Source organism: Cyrtonyx montezumae, unplaced genomic scaffold (assembly GCF_038088225.1).
Source record: "Cyrtonyx montezumae isolate F1298 unplaced genomic scaffold, pur_monq_1.0 scaffold_10, whole genome shotgun sequence".
In the NCBI taxonomy this organism is placed as follows: Eukaryota; Metazoa; Chordata; class Aves; order Galliformes; family Odontophoridae; genus Cyrtonyx; species Cyrtonyx montezumae.
This window is the reverse complement of record NW_027071826.1, coordinates 57,088,123-57,103,052: the sequence shown is the minus strand read 5'-3', so window position 1 is coordinate 57,103,052 and position 14,930 is coordinate 57,088,123. Positions and strand designations below refer to the sequence as shown.

The window sequence follows — 14,930 nt, the reverse complement described above, 5'->3', positions numbered from 1 at the left end:
ACCCCCAGTCTCCAAGCCTTTGTGGGCCAGCCACAGGATCAGAAGCTAGAGATGTCGCAGGGGCCGCCACTGGTGCCACTTGCTGCCACGCAGGAACCAGGATTTGCTGGGTGTGGTTTGACCATGTCTGCCATGAAGCAGAGAAGAGATGATAACGCAGGGAATGACTGAACTTGCAATAGATCCTTCTAGTTCAGCACAATACAGAACGGGAATTGCAGTAGAACCCTACAGGGCATTATCGAAACGATTTTTATCAAACAATATTTGCTAGCTATTAGCAAAAACAAATTACATTTTTATTTTCAAGGAAGCCAACCTGAGAAAGGATTCCTGCTCGAATCTGTAGTGGCTGAATTGCATGGGCCTGGGTCACCAACGGAACTGCGTTGTCCACCCTCAGGGAGAAACTTGTGGGTTTACTATGGTTTGTAGTAACTCCTATCAGGAAGAAAAACACAGAGCCAGGCTTAAAGCAAAACATCAATCTTGCTTGATTTCTGAGTAAAGCCCAAACGTATTTTGTCTTGAGGTGTTCACTATCTAATCTTGTAATTCTGCCACCCAGAAAAGTATCACCTTAGCTCTGCCAGGAGTAGCAAGACTTAGCACTTAAGATACTCGACACAGTAGCCAAGCAGAGAAAACTTGAAGAGGTGCCAGACACCATTAATATCCCTTTCCCCTCACACCAGCAACTCGACTTGTCACCTATGTGATGAAACCAAAGAAAATTCCCCTTATCCAAGCTGTAGAAGAACTTCAGTTTGGACATACCATATTAAAAATACACATGTAACATTACTGAGAGAGTCTGCTGTCTCTGCCTTTAAAGAGATGAAGACTTCACGAGTTTTAAGTTTAGGTAAAAAGTAGGGAGAAGTTAGAAAATCATCTTAAGAAAAAAAACTTACAATAAAACTCATCATTTCAAGATCTGGTCTCTATAACAAAGTTGAACAATATCAAAACAGATACATTGCATTTTTGAAGATGGAAGACTATAATCAAACTAAAGGTAATAAGCAAACCATCCAAACTACCTTTCCCTATCCATAAATGACTGCTCCTGGGATAAGAAAGCTGTTTTTCATCAGTTCCTCTCTGATGGGCCTACTATAAACAGAAAAAAACCTACATTTTTTGGCTGATATGTTTTGCAATCAAACCAAACTTTCCAAGACTCCTAAGCAATAAGACCTGTGCTTGCATTATGCAAATGCATTTGTTTGGTAAAGAGGGGTCACCCACGTTACCATGTACCTGTCCAGAGGTGCAGATCTTTATCAGGTCATTTTCTACCTTACAGAAATGCTTCCCTGCAGGCCTTTCCACCTCACGTTCTTCAAGCTGTTTCTGATAATTAAGCCCTCAGCCAATTGTTTCTTCCTATACATAGAAAATTGTATACTCAAATCAAGCTCTCAAAGCTTAGATTGCTTTGTCCTGTGAGGAAACTGAACTCTTCCTTTACTAACTGAATTTTGTCCTTGTAGAAGTTTTTTAACCAGCAGAAAGTTGCAGCTGTTCTATGTAGTTGTCCTGATTGATCTTAACCATAGGACAGCACATCTGATACTACTTACACGGGGCAGCCATAACCTTAAATAAAGCCTCAAGATTCTAAATGTTTTGTTAAACACTAAATGAATCATCCAGATACATTTAGGACAAGAAGCGTTGTAGTTTCTTGCTCTTATTCCTAGGATATCCTGTATCTCTAGGGATATAGGGATAACTGTATCCTAGGGATACAATTGCAGCAACATTGATACTCTCCTCATCTTTCTTGTTTCTTTTCAAGTTTTATTTCAAGATACTCTCTCACTTTAGATTCCACATAAGGTGTCTCTGTTATATTCAGGTGTATGTATGTACATACATGTACACAAATGCAACAGGGGAGAGAGGGATAGGGAAAGCAGGAGGGTGCAGTGTATCTTATTTTGACTCAAACTATTTTTTCCCAACATAATTAATTCTTATAACACGTAGCTTAAGTAGATACAGTGGAAAACTCAAATGCTGCTATAGGAGAAAGCAACACACATTTCAGGAGCTAACAGCCACAGATAAACATACCTTGAAGAGTCGGAGGACATATAATCAGCATCTGTTGGAAAATGTCACTGCAACCAAACTGAGCAGTTCCTGCCTGCAGTGGTATTCCTTGGTGCAAAACTGAGTGGGCAGATGCAGTGAGAGCCTAAGGGAGCAGATTCAACACAGGCACCATTATAGCCAAGATGACACAATAGCTAGCATAATAAACAGCTAAAACGTTATAAAAATGGAAATTACAAATCCATTTGACAGGAAGCATTCCCATCTTGCCACGGGAGGGCACTGCAATACAGCAGAGCTCTACTACTACAATTCCAGCTTGTTGCAATTGGAAATGTATGAGATTCTAAAGCAAGTCTGTCTGGTTTCTCATGCACTACAGAAAAAAAGTAGCATAAAACAGAATATTTTGCCACTCATCAGATACACTTTCCTCAGTAATGAAATTAACAAAACCACATTCACTGTTTTCAATATAAAGATGTTTTTACCTGGCTTCTTAATGGGCCGATTTTGGTGAGGTTTGCAGTCAGATTAGCTGCACTGCCTGAGGCAACTGGTCTCATAAGTGATGCTTTATTGCAGTTGCTTAGGTCGTATAAATTTGATCTGCATTTGCAAACATCCATGATGTGAAAACAGGACTTCACTCTGTCACAAACAGAAGATATGCATGTTGTTTTAATTAGAATTGTATGCAAATGTACATAACAAATCCACAGAACAAGAAAAAAAAGTTCAAAGCTCACAGCTGCCAGTTCCACAGAGTGGCATCACATACAGAAGTATGAGTGTCACTGAAGCTGTGCTGTTACTGTGTCAAAAATCAAGACTTCTTAAAACTACTTAAAACTAAGTTAAAAAAAATCAGTAAAAAAAACCCCTGCAATTTTCTGCTCCTTGCACCCAACACTGTTTTCTAACAGCTGGATACAAGCAAGATAATCTAAATGGATGGGAAGCTTCCTCATTCCATACAATGTTTATATTTCAGGAAATGTACACTGAAAGATCTAGCTCCAGAAGTGCAAGAAAGCTTTCAGTATATCCTGTGTTAACCACTGTACAAAAGAAAGCACCTGAGTCCATTTGAAGAAGTGCCTAGCCTAGTGCTCCATGACTGACAAGAACTGTTTCTTCATACTTCTAAGAATCAAGCCCAAAATTTCTGCAGTGTTAGACTTCTATAATCCAGACAGAAAAATAACTTAAAACTCTTTGGTTTAATATTACTCTTCAGAAAAAATGACATTATTCAGACACTTGCTTTGACCTAGTAGATATATCTAACATGGCTAGCACATTCATGTGCTAAAATATTACAGAGATGACTGAAGATTTTTTCTCTGATAGCAGATGAAACACCAGTAATCACACACATTAATTGCTACAACATAAGACAACGTTTGGTACATACTGGTTGCTATGAGGAAAATCGAGGAGGTGCCTCATGGTAACAAAAGAATGGTTCAGTGTCTCAGCTGGAGTGATTCTTAAATCAGCATCAATCAGCAACATTTTCTTCAACAGACTGACAAACTCCCTCCTGTCTGCTTTCTCTGCCAACAGGTCACTTCCTTCCAAATCCATCACCATGTTCACCTGGCATTGAACGAAACACACAGAACACGCACGTTGGTTTGATTCCTTCTGTTATCAGACAAGTACCACAGCTTTACACAGACAATGACAAAGGTACATCTTTTTAGAAAGACAAAGTGACACAGCTGGACATTTTCCCCAGCACACCATACGTAGACACAGTTGGATAGGACTAACAGCAAACAAGAGTCTAAAAGACATTTACTTCTAAACAAGAATAATTGTTCTCATCCTTCCTTTTGCAAAGGGAGGAGGTGTAAATACTCACATGCACTATATCATCCAAACTGTTGAAAATATACTTCCTGGCCTCTTTAGACTTCATACCTGTCTCTGCCTCGTGCTCTTCCAAAGTCTCAAAAGAAAAAAAAAAAAAAAGTTGAATTTAGACATTGGTAACAGAGGACAACTGAAAGAGTCCAGCTCCTGAGTACATTTAAGCACTTACCAGCCTAAGAAGCCTGAAAAAAAGTAAAAATTAATTCCATTACATATTTGAGTTTTTAATATGCTTAACAGCTGACTACCTTCATTTTCTAAACCAAAATATGAAACTACTAAATCTCACAGTTAATTTAACACAGCACTGGATTACAATAGGTTTGTGAATCACACAGGAAACATTAAAAGCCCAGCAAAAAGGTTGGCTAATGATGTGTGTGTGTGTGTATATAGCACGTGGGTTATTATACGTCACAGGCTTTTCACCTCTTGTATCGTACTCATTTCCTTAAAATCAGACCCTCAATTACCAACAGCAGTAACATCATATTGCAGAAGGAGAAGAAAAAAGCAGGGGTTATACTTGGTTCAATTTCTATTTGCTGTGCCACGTTGTGTGATTGAAGCTAGCAGTGTAAGGAATTTCATTTTTTTTAAACATTCAGTTTACAGGAAAGTTTCTAAAATTAAGTTTGAAAACTCTGAGTAATGATTAGTGGTCCATACCAAAGCTACTTCTTCCCTCAAGACGGTGTTGAGACTGATGGGAAAAAAATGGAAATTCCTAAAACTGAAGAGGGCTGTTTGCATAAAGGACTCGTTCAGATTCTGACACAGAAAAGCCATCTCTCTGCTCAGAGCTGCCATCTCTCCATCAGCTGTGTGAACTGACTTGTTTTCAAATGGAGTAACCACAGCAGAATAATGAGAGAATCCTGAAATAGGGTGACCATGGCTGTCACACCAGCCCCAGCTACTCAGCCCACCACACACTGTGGGATTTACTGAGCTACTATGGGAAGTTATGCAAGCTGTGCTCTCAGCTTGTCAGCTGTTTGCTACTTCGGAGGCTTTATGTCAACAGTAACTGTTTCGTTACTCCTCCAAACCTCTGTAAACTCCATGAAACAGCAACATGAAGCAATTTAATTTACCCAAAACAATCTTTGCATGGGGAGTTATAACCATTTATAGTCACGTAATGTTGCTTAGAAAGAAGCAACGTAGACAAAATAAGTCTGCTTTTATGTTCTGTCTACTTTCACTGTGCTGCTTTCAGCCAACAAAGACTGTTTCTGTGTGAAATCTGAAGCAAGTGAATCATGTCACTTCTTGGATTCCTTTCTCTTAAGACTTCTGATCCTGAAATCATTTTTGAAGAACTCTTTAAGAGCAGTTTGGGCCTCAGAGACCAATTCTATACAGCAAAGCGAAAACCTGTGACTAAGCAAGAGGAAACCTTTGTTTAGTGCCTCAAGAGACACAAGGCTTAATGTGAAGCCCATGCTGCAGTCAGGCACACGTGCACTTGCCTCCAGCCTCAGCAGTATGAGAGCTGCACAAGTGCTCTCTGGCCAACCATGTCTTAAGGGGTGTCAATTTGGAGTGCAGCTAGTCAGAAATGAGGTGGGAAAGTGAACAAATGTAAGATACAGAGCAAGGACCAAAAAAAAAAAAACATCACCAGAGATGTGGAAGGGAGTTAATGCTATTGTAGGAAATCTGGATCTTTTTGGTTTCTCTGCTTTCTACTGTATTATACCGATTACCTTTAATCTCCAACTAGAATATGGTGCATCTGTTTCTCTACAGAAAAATCGTGCAGTTTTCGTTCCCATGCTTAACAACTGTTCTCCTGGCAAACCTTGAGTCTGAGAAATGTAACGAATCTGAGGAAGAAAAAAGAAATGCAGCAAAGAGTTTAGCTCCAGATTTTAAAGTACGAACCACGTAAGTTAAAAATTTACTTCAATTAAAGAAAAACAGTGACAAAATAAACCTGGAGTTCAACAGCTACATCTTACATGGGAGAAAAAAATAAAACTAAACATCTTATACTGCTTCTTCACTCTTTCAGAGGCAGCTGTGCAGAAACAAACCTCTGAACTGACCTATATAAGCAAGCTTTTCAAGTTCAGTCACAGCAACGAGGACCTGAGGAGAACTGCTGTCATCCTCAACCCACTCTAATCCTAAATATCATACATTAATTCTAAACATGAAAAATGGCACGAGATTGGCTTGTGTACGTAATTCTGATGGGTTTGTTTGTTTTTGCAAAGTCATTACTATAACTCCACAAAATCCTTTACCTTTTTCCACATTATCGTTGTTTTGTATGTCTGACACACATTCATTTCAAGTTCCTCTTACAAAACAAAAGCACGTACAATCTCCAGACAGCCAGCAAGAGATGCTCTCCTCATCTCAGAAAATGACTACTGAGCAGAATAGGAATGGAGCAGCTCTGCCTGAAAGACAGGTGCTTTTGTTCACTGAAATGATGATCATTCATTTATTTTAGAACTGGTCACTGTCCCAAACCACGAGCCTGCACAGAGGTGCAGTCACTGTAAGACTGACCCTGGTAAAGTTGGAGCAGTTGGGGTGTCCCAGAGAATGGAAGAAAAGGAAATCAAAAGGACAATGCAAGAAAACACCCCGAAGCAGAAACCAGAAGTGGAGCTGGATGGTAAATGAAGGACCTGAGAGCTAGAAGCACGGGAGAGGAAGAAAACTGGTGGGAAATAAAAAGGAAAGGCATCCACAAGGCTTCTGTCAAAAAAATAAACAGACAGAAACAGGGAAGGCCTGCGTGCAGCACCGCCAATTTCTGGTAATTAGTATCGTCTGTAACTCTTTACATCACAAAGACATTCCCAGTCTATCATAAATATTTCTAGATTGTTTAGTTATTACCTAAGAACTTTATATGGACTAAGAATTTAGGAGAGAAAAAACAAGGCATGAGTTCAAAAATTTAGCATTTAAGCATCCGGGCCATTGCTGGTGAGCATTAAAGCTCAGAAGATGTGGCTATTTCCTACTAAGAATATATTCACAAGCTCTGAGTTATTGCATTCATTTACTTTCAAAGGCTACAGCTTGTTGGTTGTCACACGCAGGGAGACAGGAAAAAGGCAACATAAGGCATGTGCCTGTTAATCCACTAGGTGACACACCGTATACCAGGAAGAAGGGAGTTTCCTTGAAAGCCATCTCCTGCAACTGCTGTACTCACGTGCACTGAGTGCAACACTAAAGCAGATTTTACTGCAGCACATTTTGCAGACCTGGCTGAGCACAATGACAACCTTGCCTAAAACAAGGTCATTGGTAGAGGTGCAGAGGAGGGGACAGCTTGTCTTCCAGTGTGAGAACCAAGTTGATATATGAGTTACCAGCTGATGCTTCTAGCAAACCCAATTGATAGAGCTGCCTTTAAAATGTGCCTGTGCTCCATACACAAGACTGCTGCAATGGGAGAAAGAAAGTGGTGGGTTTGCTAATTACGTATCTCTGAGAGACCACTTCAAATTCTTTTGAAATTAAATGTCTTCACTTTTTCATTAAAGAATACAATAAATAGTATTGCTGTTAGTTCCTTCTTTTTTCTTGCTCCATTTTAAAAGCAACACAGGGCATGTCCTCTACATGCTGGTCAGTCAATCCATGTTGCACTCACGGCTCACTTTCTACCCAGGAAAGTCAGAATTTTGTATAAAGGAGGGAAACAGTAAAATGAAACATAACCAAAACGTGCACAGCATCAATACATTCCCTGACCATGATTTGGACAAAAAGACTTTTAGTAAAGTAACTCTGGTCTTTAAACACAGAAAGAGCCAGAAGTCTGGGATATGAAGACCACGATCAGATTAACCTAAACAGTGTGTTGGACTAACTGAATGTTGAATCAAAGACACAAAAGTTAATAAGCCAGTGCCATTACAAAGGGAATTTTCAGGCACTTTCTTTTCTAAGTTCAAAATTGATAGGAAAAAACAGAATTCTGATTATGTCAAATCCAATTTTCCACATTATGCTGGAAAATAATACCTCTCTCTCTAAATGTTTTAAACAGTAACTTTTTTTTTTTTTTTTACAGCTTTTATTACCTTTTTTTTTTCCCAAGTCAGTTCACTAACACCAGTAGCTGAAAATTCCAACAAAGTAAAGGCACAGCTTCAATACATTCAAGCTTTACCACTGCACATATACAGTATTACAGCAACAGCTGATGCTAGATCCTCAAGAAGTGTACGCTCTCTGATTTTACAGCCATGTGTGATTTCCAGAGAGCAAATTCAAGTGCTCAGAAGACAACTGATCTTGACAACTCAAAAGGTTTTCCAGACTCCATCCCATCCTTGGCAATTAATTATTTTAAAGGATAAAGGCAAAATACTCAAGTTTAGATCAGAAAAGCAGCATAATATAGTTCATTCTAGAAAATTCATTCATGAAACAGACTTGAAATACTGCTCAGGAGGGGATGTTATTAGCATTTGAAATTCTGAGTTTAAGGATCTGAAATTAATAAACTGCATAAAGCGAGCATATGCTTGTGAAAGTTTTTCTACTACCTGGTCATATTCCAGTGCTCCTGGGTACAGTGGCCATCCAAGAAACAGCTCTGCAATCACACACCCTAACGACCACATGTCTATGGCTTCACAAAACGGCAATCCCAGTATGATCTCTGGTGCTCTGCAAATTAAATATGGTTACTGAATTTTTTTCCTTGGGGGAAAAAGAAAAGGAAATTCAACAATCCAACATGACAAAAACATCTGCTATTTGAAAACACAGGCTAATTGCTTCATTAAAACCGTAACATCAGAACCTGCACTTTTCTTTGTCTACATAACCAGCTGTAAGAATTTTGTCACTCTGGAATGTTATTTATCAGTTTCCTTCCTTTGTACATGAATATAACCAATATCCCTGAAAAACAGAACGCAACAAATTCAGTGTTTTTGCCTTTCCTCCAACATGTCCTGAACATTTGTTCTGTGTTGTACACCTGTGACTACATTCTAAACAAAATACAGAGATTTATCTCAAAGCAAAACAGAAAACAGCTTAATCTCAAAATGCACGTGCATACTTGCAAACTAAAGAGTTCACTCAAAGTTATTTTAAATATCAATTTAATTACATAACTGCAAATCCCTTATGCTCTCAAATTAATGCAAGATGAGCCATTTTTAAATCGCTTCAATGACACCACCACACTTGCTAAATAGACCAGGTCTTATTTTCCCACTTAAACCAAATGTGAATTATGTAAAAAACTGCACTGAAATTTATTTCTCTGCTCAAGAACTAGCAAAATTGGTATTGCTAAAGGGGCTTTTAACATTTCTGATCACATTGAAAAAAAACCTCAAGTTCCACAGACATCAGATTTAATTACATTTGCTCTTTTTAAGCCCTCCCCCCAGGTTGTTCAAGATATAATGTGATTTATTTTGAAATGACAATCTGTTCTTATCTTAGCATGTGACAGAACAGCATGAAGACAATTAAAACCAACACAATAATTCACGTTACAGCCGGGCTGAACAGCAGCATTCAACTGACCACGTTACGTGGTGCTGAGAAAAATCCTGATTGCTCATCTGTGTAAAAGCTTAAAAATGGCATGCTTCAGCATGTGTTGCTGTGTATTTAATATCCCACAGACAAAACAACCTCTTAACATATTAAATTCCCATTTATTTCATTTCTGTTCTTTCGCATTTACCTCCACAAAACATTCTTTTGTTCACAGAAATGCAATGTCTCGGGACCAAATTCCCGTTTTCATGCCATACTGGGACAAATTCCTATTTCATGCTATACTGGGATGAAGCTATTTCATAGCTGGAGAGCAGCCAAGAGCTGAACTATCTTTTTGACTTTTAGCATGCCTATGACCTAAAAGCAGCAATGGTTGGCCAGACACGCACGCTGACATACCTATGAGCACTGTCTCCAGGCCCACCTGTGCTACAGCTCATGTCTGCCAAATTTGGCTCCAAAGAGAGACAGATGTTCATGGTGGGGAAGGCTCCTGAAATTCTGCCCCATCACTGCCCAGCAAAAACCCCAAGGCTATGGGAAAAATTGGAGACTAACCAGCAATAAGAAATTGACAGGGCAGGACATTTTGTGAAACGTTGATACTTCCCACTTGCACCAATGCTTCACTTCTCACTGTGCTCACAAACCAGTTTAGATGCAGCTATATGAAGGATGAATCTCATCACTTGTAGGGAAACCAGCAGGCTCAGTTTCCCACTGTACTCAAAGATTTGCTTACGTTTACCTCCTAGAGCTTAAACATGCCTTTTTGCAATGCAGGATCATGACACTGCAGTAAGAATTAGCTAGTTTTGTTATCTGAGAAATAAATTTAATATATCTACATGCCACAAGACTGGAAATAGCAGTAAAAAAAAAGTCTGCATTCAACTGCTGGCTGGATGCCCCACTGCACCCCGTTGTTATAGATCTCTGTGAAAATATGCTTCCTTTTGTTGTATTATGTTTCAGCTCTGAATAGTTAATGAACATGCACAGAGCCTATGGATATAGCAACTTTAACAAATGCTTCTGCTAAAATAAGCTCTTCAGAAACCTCATGTATTTACTCAACAGTTAATATGCTTGCCCTACAAAAATAGCCACCGTCAGTCAGTCTGTCCCGCATCTCTTTTGAGGGATAGAATTGCAAATAAAAGGATACGGGTAGATACAGTGACAGAAAGCAGCAAGCTTTTACTGCATCTCCAAACACAATCATCCAAAAGTTCTTCGTGGGTACTCAGGAGCAATGTGATCCCACCATGAGTGTCACAGGCCCGGAGGGGGCCAGAGCCATGGCCCTCACAGCCCTACCAAAAAAAAGTACTTCGTTAAGCAGCAATTCCTAGGGGGTAAGATCTGAAATGCTTCTTTCTCCCTTGGAGCAGCACAACTCAATCCACCCCTCCTAAAGCAGACTTCTCCAACTGATGGAAATACATAGGTGGGAGATGCAAGTGAGTGTTTGCTTCAGTCTCATTGGGATGGTAACGCTTCTACTGATTGTGCCACAGAATGTAAATGTATGCCCTGCTCCACGTATATCTTGCAAACTTGTGAGAAAAAAAAGCCCCACCATTTCAGTTAATGTGCTTAATGAGCAGAACTTTTCATAAAGTGAGGTTCAGTGTTAGCCAGATTAGCACAAAGCAACAACAACAACAATCTGAAGTCAAATAATCCCTTAATAGAAGATCTAAAAAAAAGAAAAAAGGCAAAAGCTAAACAAAAAATTCAACTGAACAAAAACTCCCCTAACCTTCACGTTGGAGTAACAAAAAGAGCAAGAATCAATAACACCTCTGGACAAAAGGGGTAAGAAGCCTAAGCCATTCCCAATGTTCGTTATCTAAATAACACTGGTCAGAACTCTAACGTGGAGCAACAAGTAAATGCTAAAAACCAACAGTTAACTCCCATAATCAAAAGTGAAGAATAGTATAAACTACAATAAAACAGCAGCCTCCTAGCACTGCTCATACACACAAAATGCAGTTGAATGCAGAAAATCTTTCTGACACGTTCCCATCGAAGGCCTTGCGACAAGCACACCTCCTCACATACCAAAGAAATCAGAATGAAGATGTGGCAGACTTTCATTTTCTTTTCTTCGGCAGTACAAAGGCTGTTGGTACCCACTGCCCTCCACGTGGCACTGCTGTATTTATGGCACGCCAGGCTGAAGCACATATAAATAGCCCTCCTCCCCTCACATGTCCCACTCCTTTCAACACATCGAGGTTCTTCCCAAGACCAAAACCTTTAGCCACCACCTCTACCAACCTCCACACTTGCAGCTGAAGATAACAGGGCCTTATGAGGAAAGCAGAGCTGCTTCCTCTCCCCAGGTGCTACTTAGTACTCCAGACATGCCAAACACTGGGAATTCTGGCAGCTTGCCTCTTCATTACCAGTCCCACAGTAACGTTTTACAGCAATAATGCATTTTAAGTTTGAAATCTTAAGTAGCCCAAATAAATATTGTAATACCAGTTCTCCATAAATTTTGGCTTCTACACGTCTGGATAGATGAGGGCAAATGCAGACAAGGTTTCTAATATAAGAACGTAAGACAAAACACATACTCCTCCCATATAAGCCTAACATAACTACCCCTTCTTACCACTACTTCATTTCACAGTGCCTAATAATTCATCTGCTGTGGGTACAACGCAGCCACCACTATAACAAATACCACAGAAAGGAAGTCACCAAAAGGGCAGCACGTTTATCCTTTTTCAGTTGTTGCTAATGAGCAGAGTCAGTGTAATCTACACAAGTTCAAGAGCAACTGAAATAAAAATGGACTACAAACCTGGCTTTTTGGAACTATAATTACTCATAGAATGCAAGCATATACATTATCAAAGTAATAACAAGACAAGTGCTGTGAGATGTTCATCCTTCTTCCAAAGAAAGGAGGTCTAGGAGAAGAATGAAGAGTAATTAGATATAATAATTGGCACTCTAACCAATATTCTCACACCCAATTGGTCTTCTTCAATACCAGTTTATCATAAATGGAGGAGTACACATCTTAAGAGATCTGCAAGAACGTAGCAAAGATTGGAGGCTGGAGGGATCCTAATCAAATTACCAGCACTCAGTTATTTAAAAACACACACACAAGTACACTTAATAACCTGATGGAGGCAGTAAGACTGAATCAAATCATGATAAAATTTGCAGATGATGAAGGCTCTAAACAACAGCTGGTTCTCCAGTGTGTTTGTGATGGACTTCAGAAGGAATTTCAAATACATAATTGCAGCAGCACAACAACAGGCAGTAGAGCACTCACGGCGTACAGTAAAATATTGAAAATCAATGAAAATCATTAATTACTTATAAGAATATGTAGCTCACAAACTATATTTCCAATGAAAAAAATCTAGACCATTTGAAGAATTACTTAAGAAAAATATAATAAACTGGGACCAAAAATAATCAGGGTATCAGTTCTTATTTTAAAATAAGACATATGCCTTATATAAAACTAGTGATATCCCCTCACCTTGAATAGTGTGTGCTCACTTTTGATTTCTGAGTTCAGTTTTGGTCACCCCCATCTGAAAAAGGATACATCAAATAGAAAAGATGCAGAGAAGGATAATATCAATTAAAGAGCTGAAGAGACTCAGGTAAAAGAAGAAATCCTGATTTGAGCTACAAAACTTCAGGGAAGAATGACTAAGCAGTAACGTTACTCAAATTATATAAAAAAAATGGAAGAGAAGCAGCAAGGTGTTTTAATGCCCTGCCTCACATCAAACAAACCTGGGATCCCCCACACCCCTTTGAGATTAATAAACAATGCAAATATAAATATACTGTTGTGGGTTTTTTGTTTTAAAGCCAGAATTAAATTAGCCTTTCAACCATAGGTCAATATTGAGGTCCAGGTATACACTTTTGAGGAACAGACTGGCAGAAAATAAGATCCACAACTCCTCTAGACCTTAAACAATAAGGTTCTTACAGCACAAGGTTCTTGGTGTATTGACATACAATAAAACTAGGTAGAATAAGAACCTTCTGCTGTAGTAAGTTTTCCTGGACAAAACACCAGAGCCATGGATCCAATGACATGTATTTCTTATTTCCTGCGTACTAAAATTACTATCATTGCACAGAGGTAAGAGTTACTCAAGTTATCTCCTCGAGTCTTTGCTCTTCTTCATGGCTCTTTAACAGGTCACATTACAGGTTAAAATCAATTTAGTGAACATCTAAAGTCAAAACCAATCAGTCTCATAGTTCAACGGTCTTTTGTTTTTAAGCCCATCAGACATCAAAATACAGATTGATAGTGTTGTCTTTGTGTACTTTTTGTCTTTGAAATACAAGAACAATATACAAGCCAGATACTGCCCAACAACTAGTCATCCTCCTGGTCCTTTTAAGCATCATTGCTGTCAATGATGCTTAAAACAAAGCTTGATCTAAACACTCACAGACTGGCTTTCCCTGTACAGTTTTCCAGTGTACTCTCAACTATGCAATGATTAGACATTAGGCAGCACATAGCTAACAAGTTATGATTATTTTTGTTTGTTTTTAACTCTAAGGTAAGAGGATTTAAATTGAGAACAAAAACAAACACTCAGAAACAGACGCCAGATAGGGGCATCTGCTCCTTGGACATGGTAGGAAATAATCACAGATACTCCTTTACAATTCAGGCCATGCCACCATGTATCACAAAAGACAAGGAGGACAAATACGTGCAAGAAGAGATGAGAAGTAATCCCTCCTTCACAAATCCATTCCTCCTTGGAAGGAAGGCTGGGGAACAGTAGGCTGTGGCGTGGCAACTGATAGAGAAGACAGAAGGAGATGAGTCTCTATCTCATGCAAACTTCTAGGGGTACATTATTGCTGCAGTGTTGTCCACAGCACTGCACAAAAGGAATTTTTGTTTCCTGACAGAAGAGGCTTCATTTTAGCATAATCAAACTTTATTAGACAACGTAATACTCAAGTGCTAGAGAGACCCCAACAGCACCACAGCCTTCTACCACTACATACTTTATAGACATATATATATGCACGACTTAAGAGATTAATGTGCAGCTGCCACTAACTACAAACCTTAACCCTGAAAAAGAGAAAGGATTTTAAAACCCTATACAGAGCGTGACCCAAACTTCGTAGCTATTAAGAAAAAAGAAGCAATCACAGCAAAAAGAAAAGAAAAAAAGAAAGTTACTTTAAACATAGGGCTCAAAATGAAGAGGGAAGTACAACAGGCAACAGGAAATCAAAGCAGAAATCAGAAATTTACAAGTAAACAGTTGCCAATTTTATCAAGCAGAAGAATGCTACCCAAGTATTCTTTCCCAGCACTGATTAATTCTGACCTGAAGGTCTCATCACATACTTGTACCTTTTGATACACCTTCTGTTAGCACTCAAGTGAAGTACTACACACAGCATTCTAGAGTTTTTCAGTTCAGAGTAATAAAATAAGA

The 14,930-nt window shown here is 39.0% G+C and overlaps 1 protein-coding gene across 2 annotated transcripts in view; it reads right to left on the bottom strand.

Moving 5' to 3' along the window:
* HIPK3 (homeodomain interacting protein kinase 3) overlaps window positions 1-14,930 on the bottom strand; it is a 54,060-nt gene that overhangs the window by 7,936 nt on the left and 31,194 nt on the right. For both annotated transcript variants that reach the window (XM_065755468.1, XM_065755469.1), the window contains exons 3-10: window positions 8,475-8,598; window positions 5,658-5,777; window positions 3,935-4,021; window positions 3,482-3,666; window positions 2,556-2,715; window positions 2,083-2,206; window positions 320-441; window positions 3-127 (exon numbers count right to left, since the gene is read on the bottom strand). In XM_065755468.1, coding sequence (XP_065611540.1) covers window positions 3-127; window positions 320-441; window positions 2,083-2,206; window positions 2,556-2,715; window positions 3,482-3,666; window positions 3,935-4,021; window positions 5,658-5,777; window positions 8,475-8,598 — 1,047 coding nt within the window. The remainder of the gene's footprint in view (window positions 1-2; window positions 128-319; window positions 442-2,082; window positions 2,207-2,555; window positions 2,716-3,481; window positions 3,667-3,934; window positions 4,022-5,657; window positions 5,778-8,474; window positions 8,599-14,930) is intronic.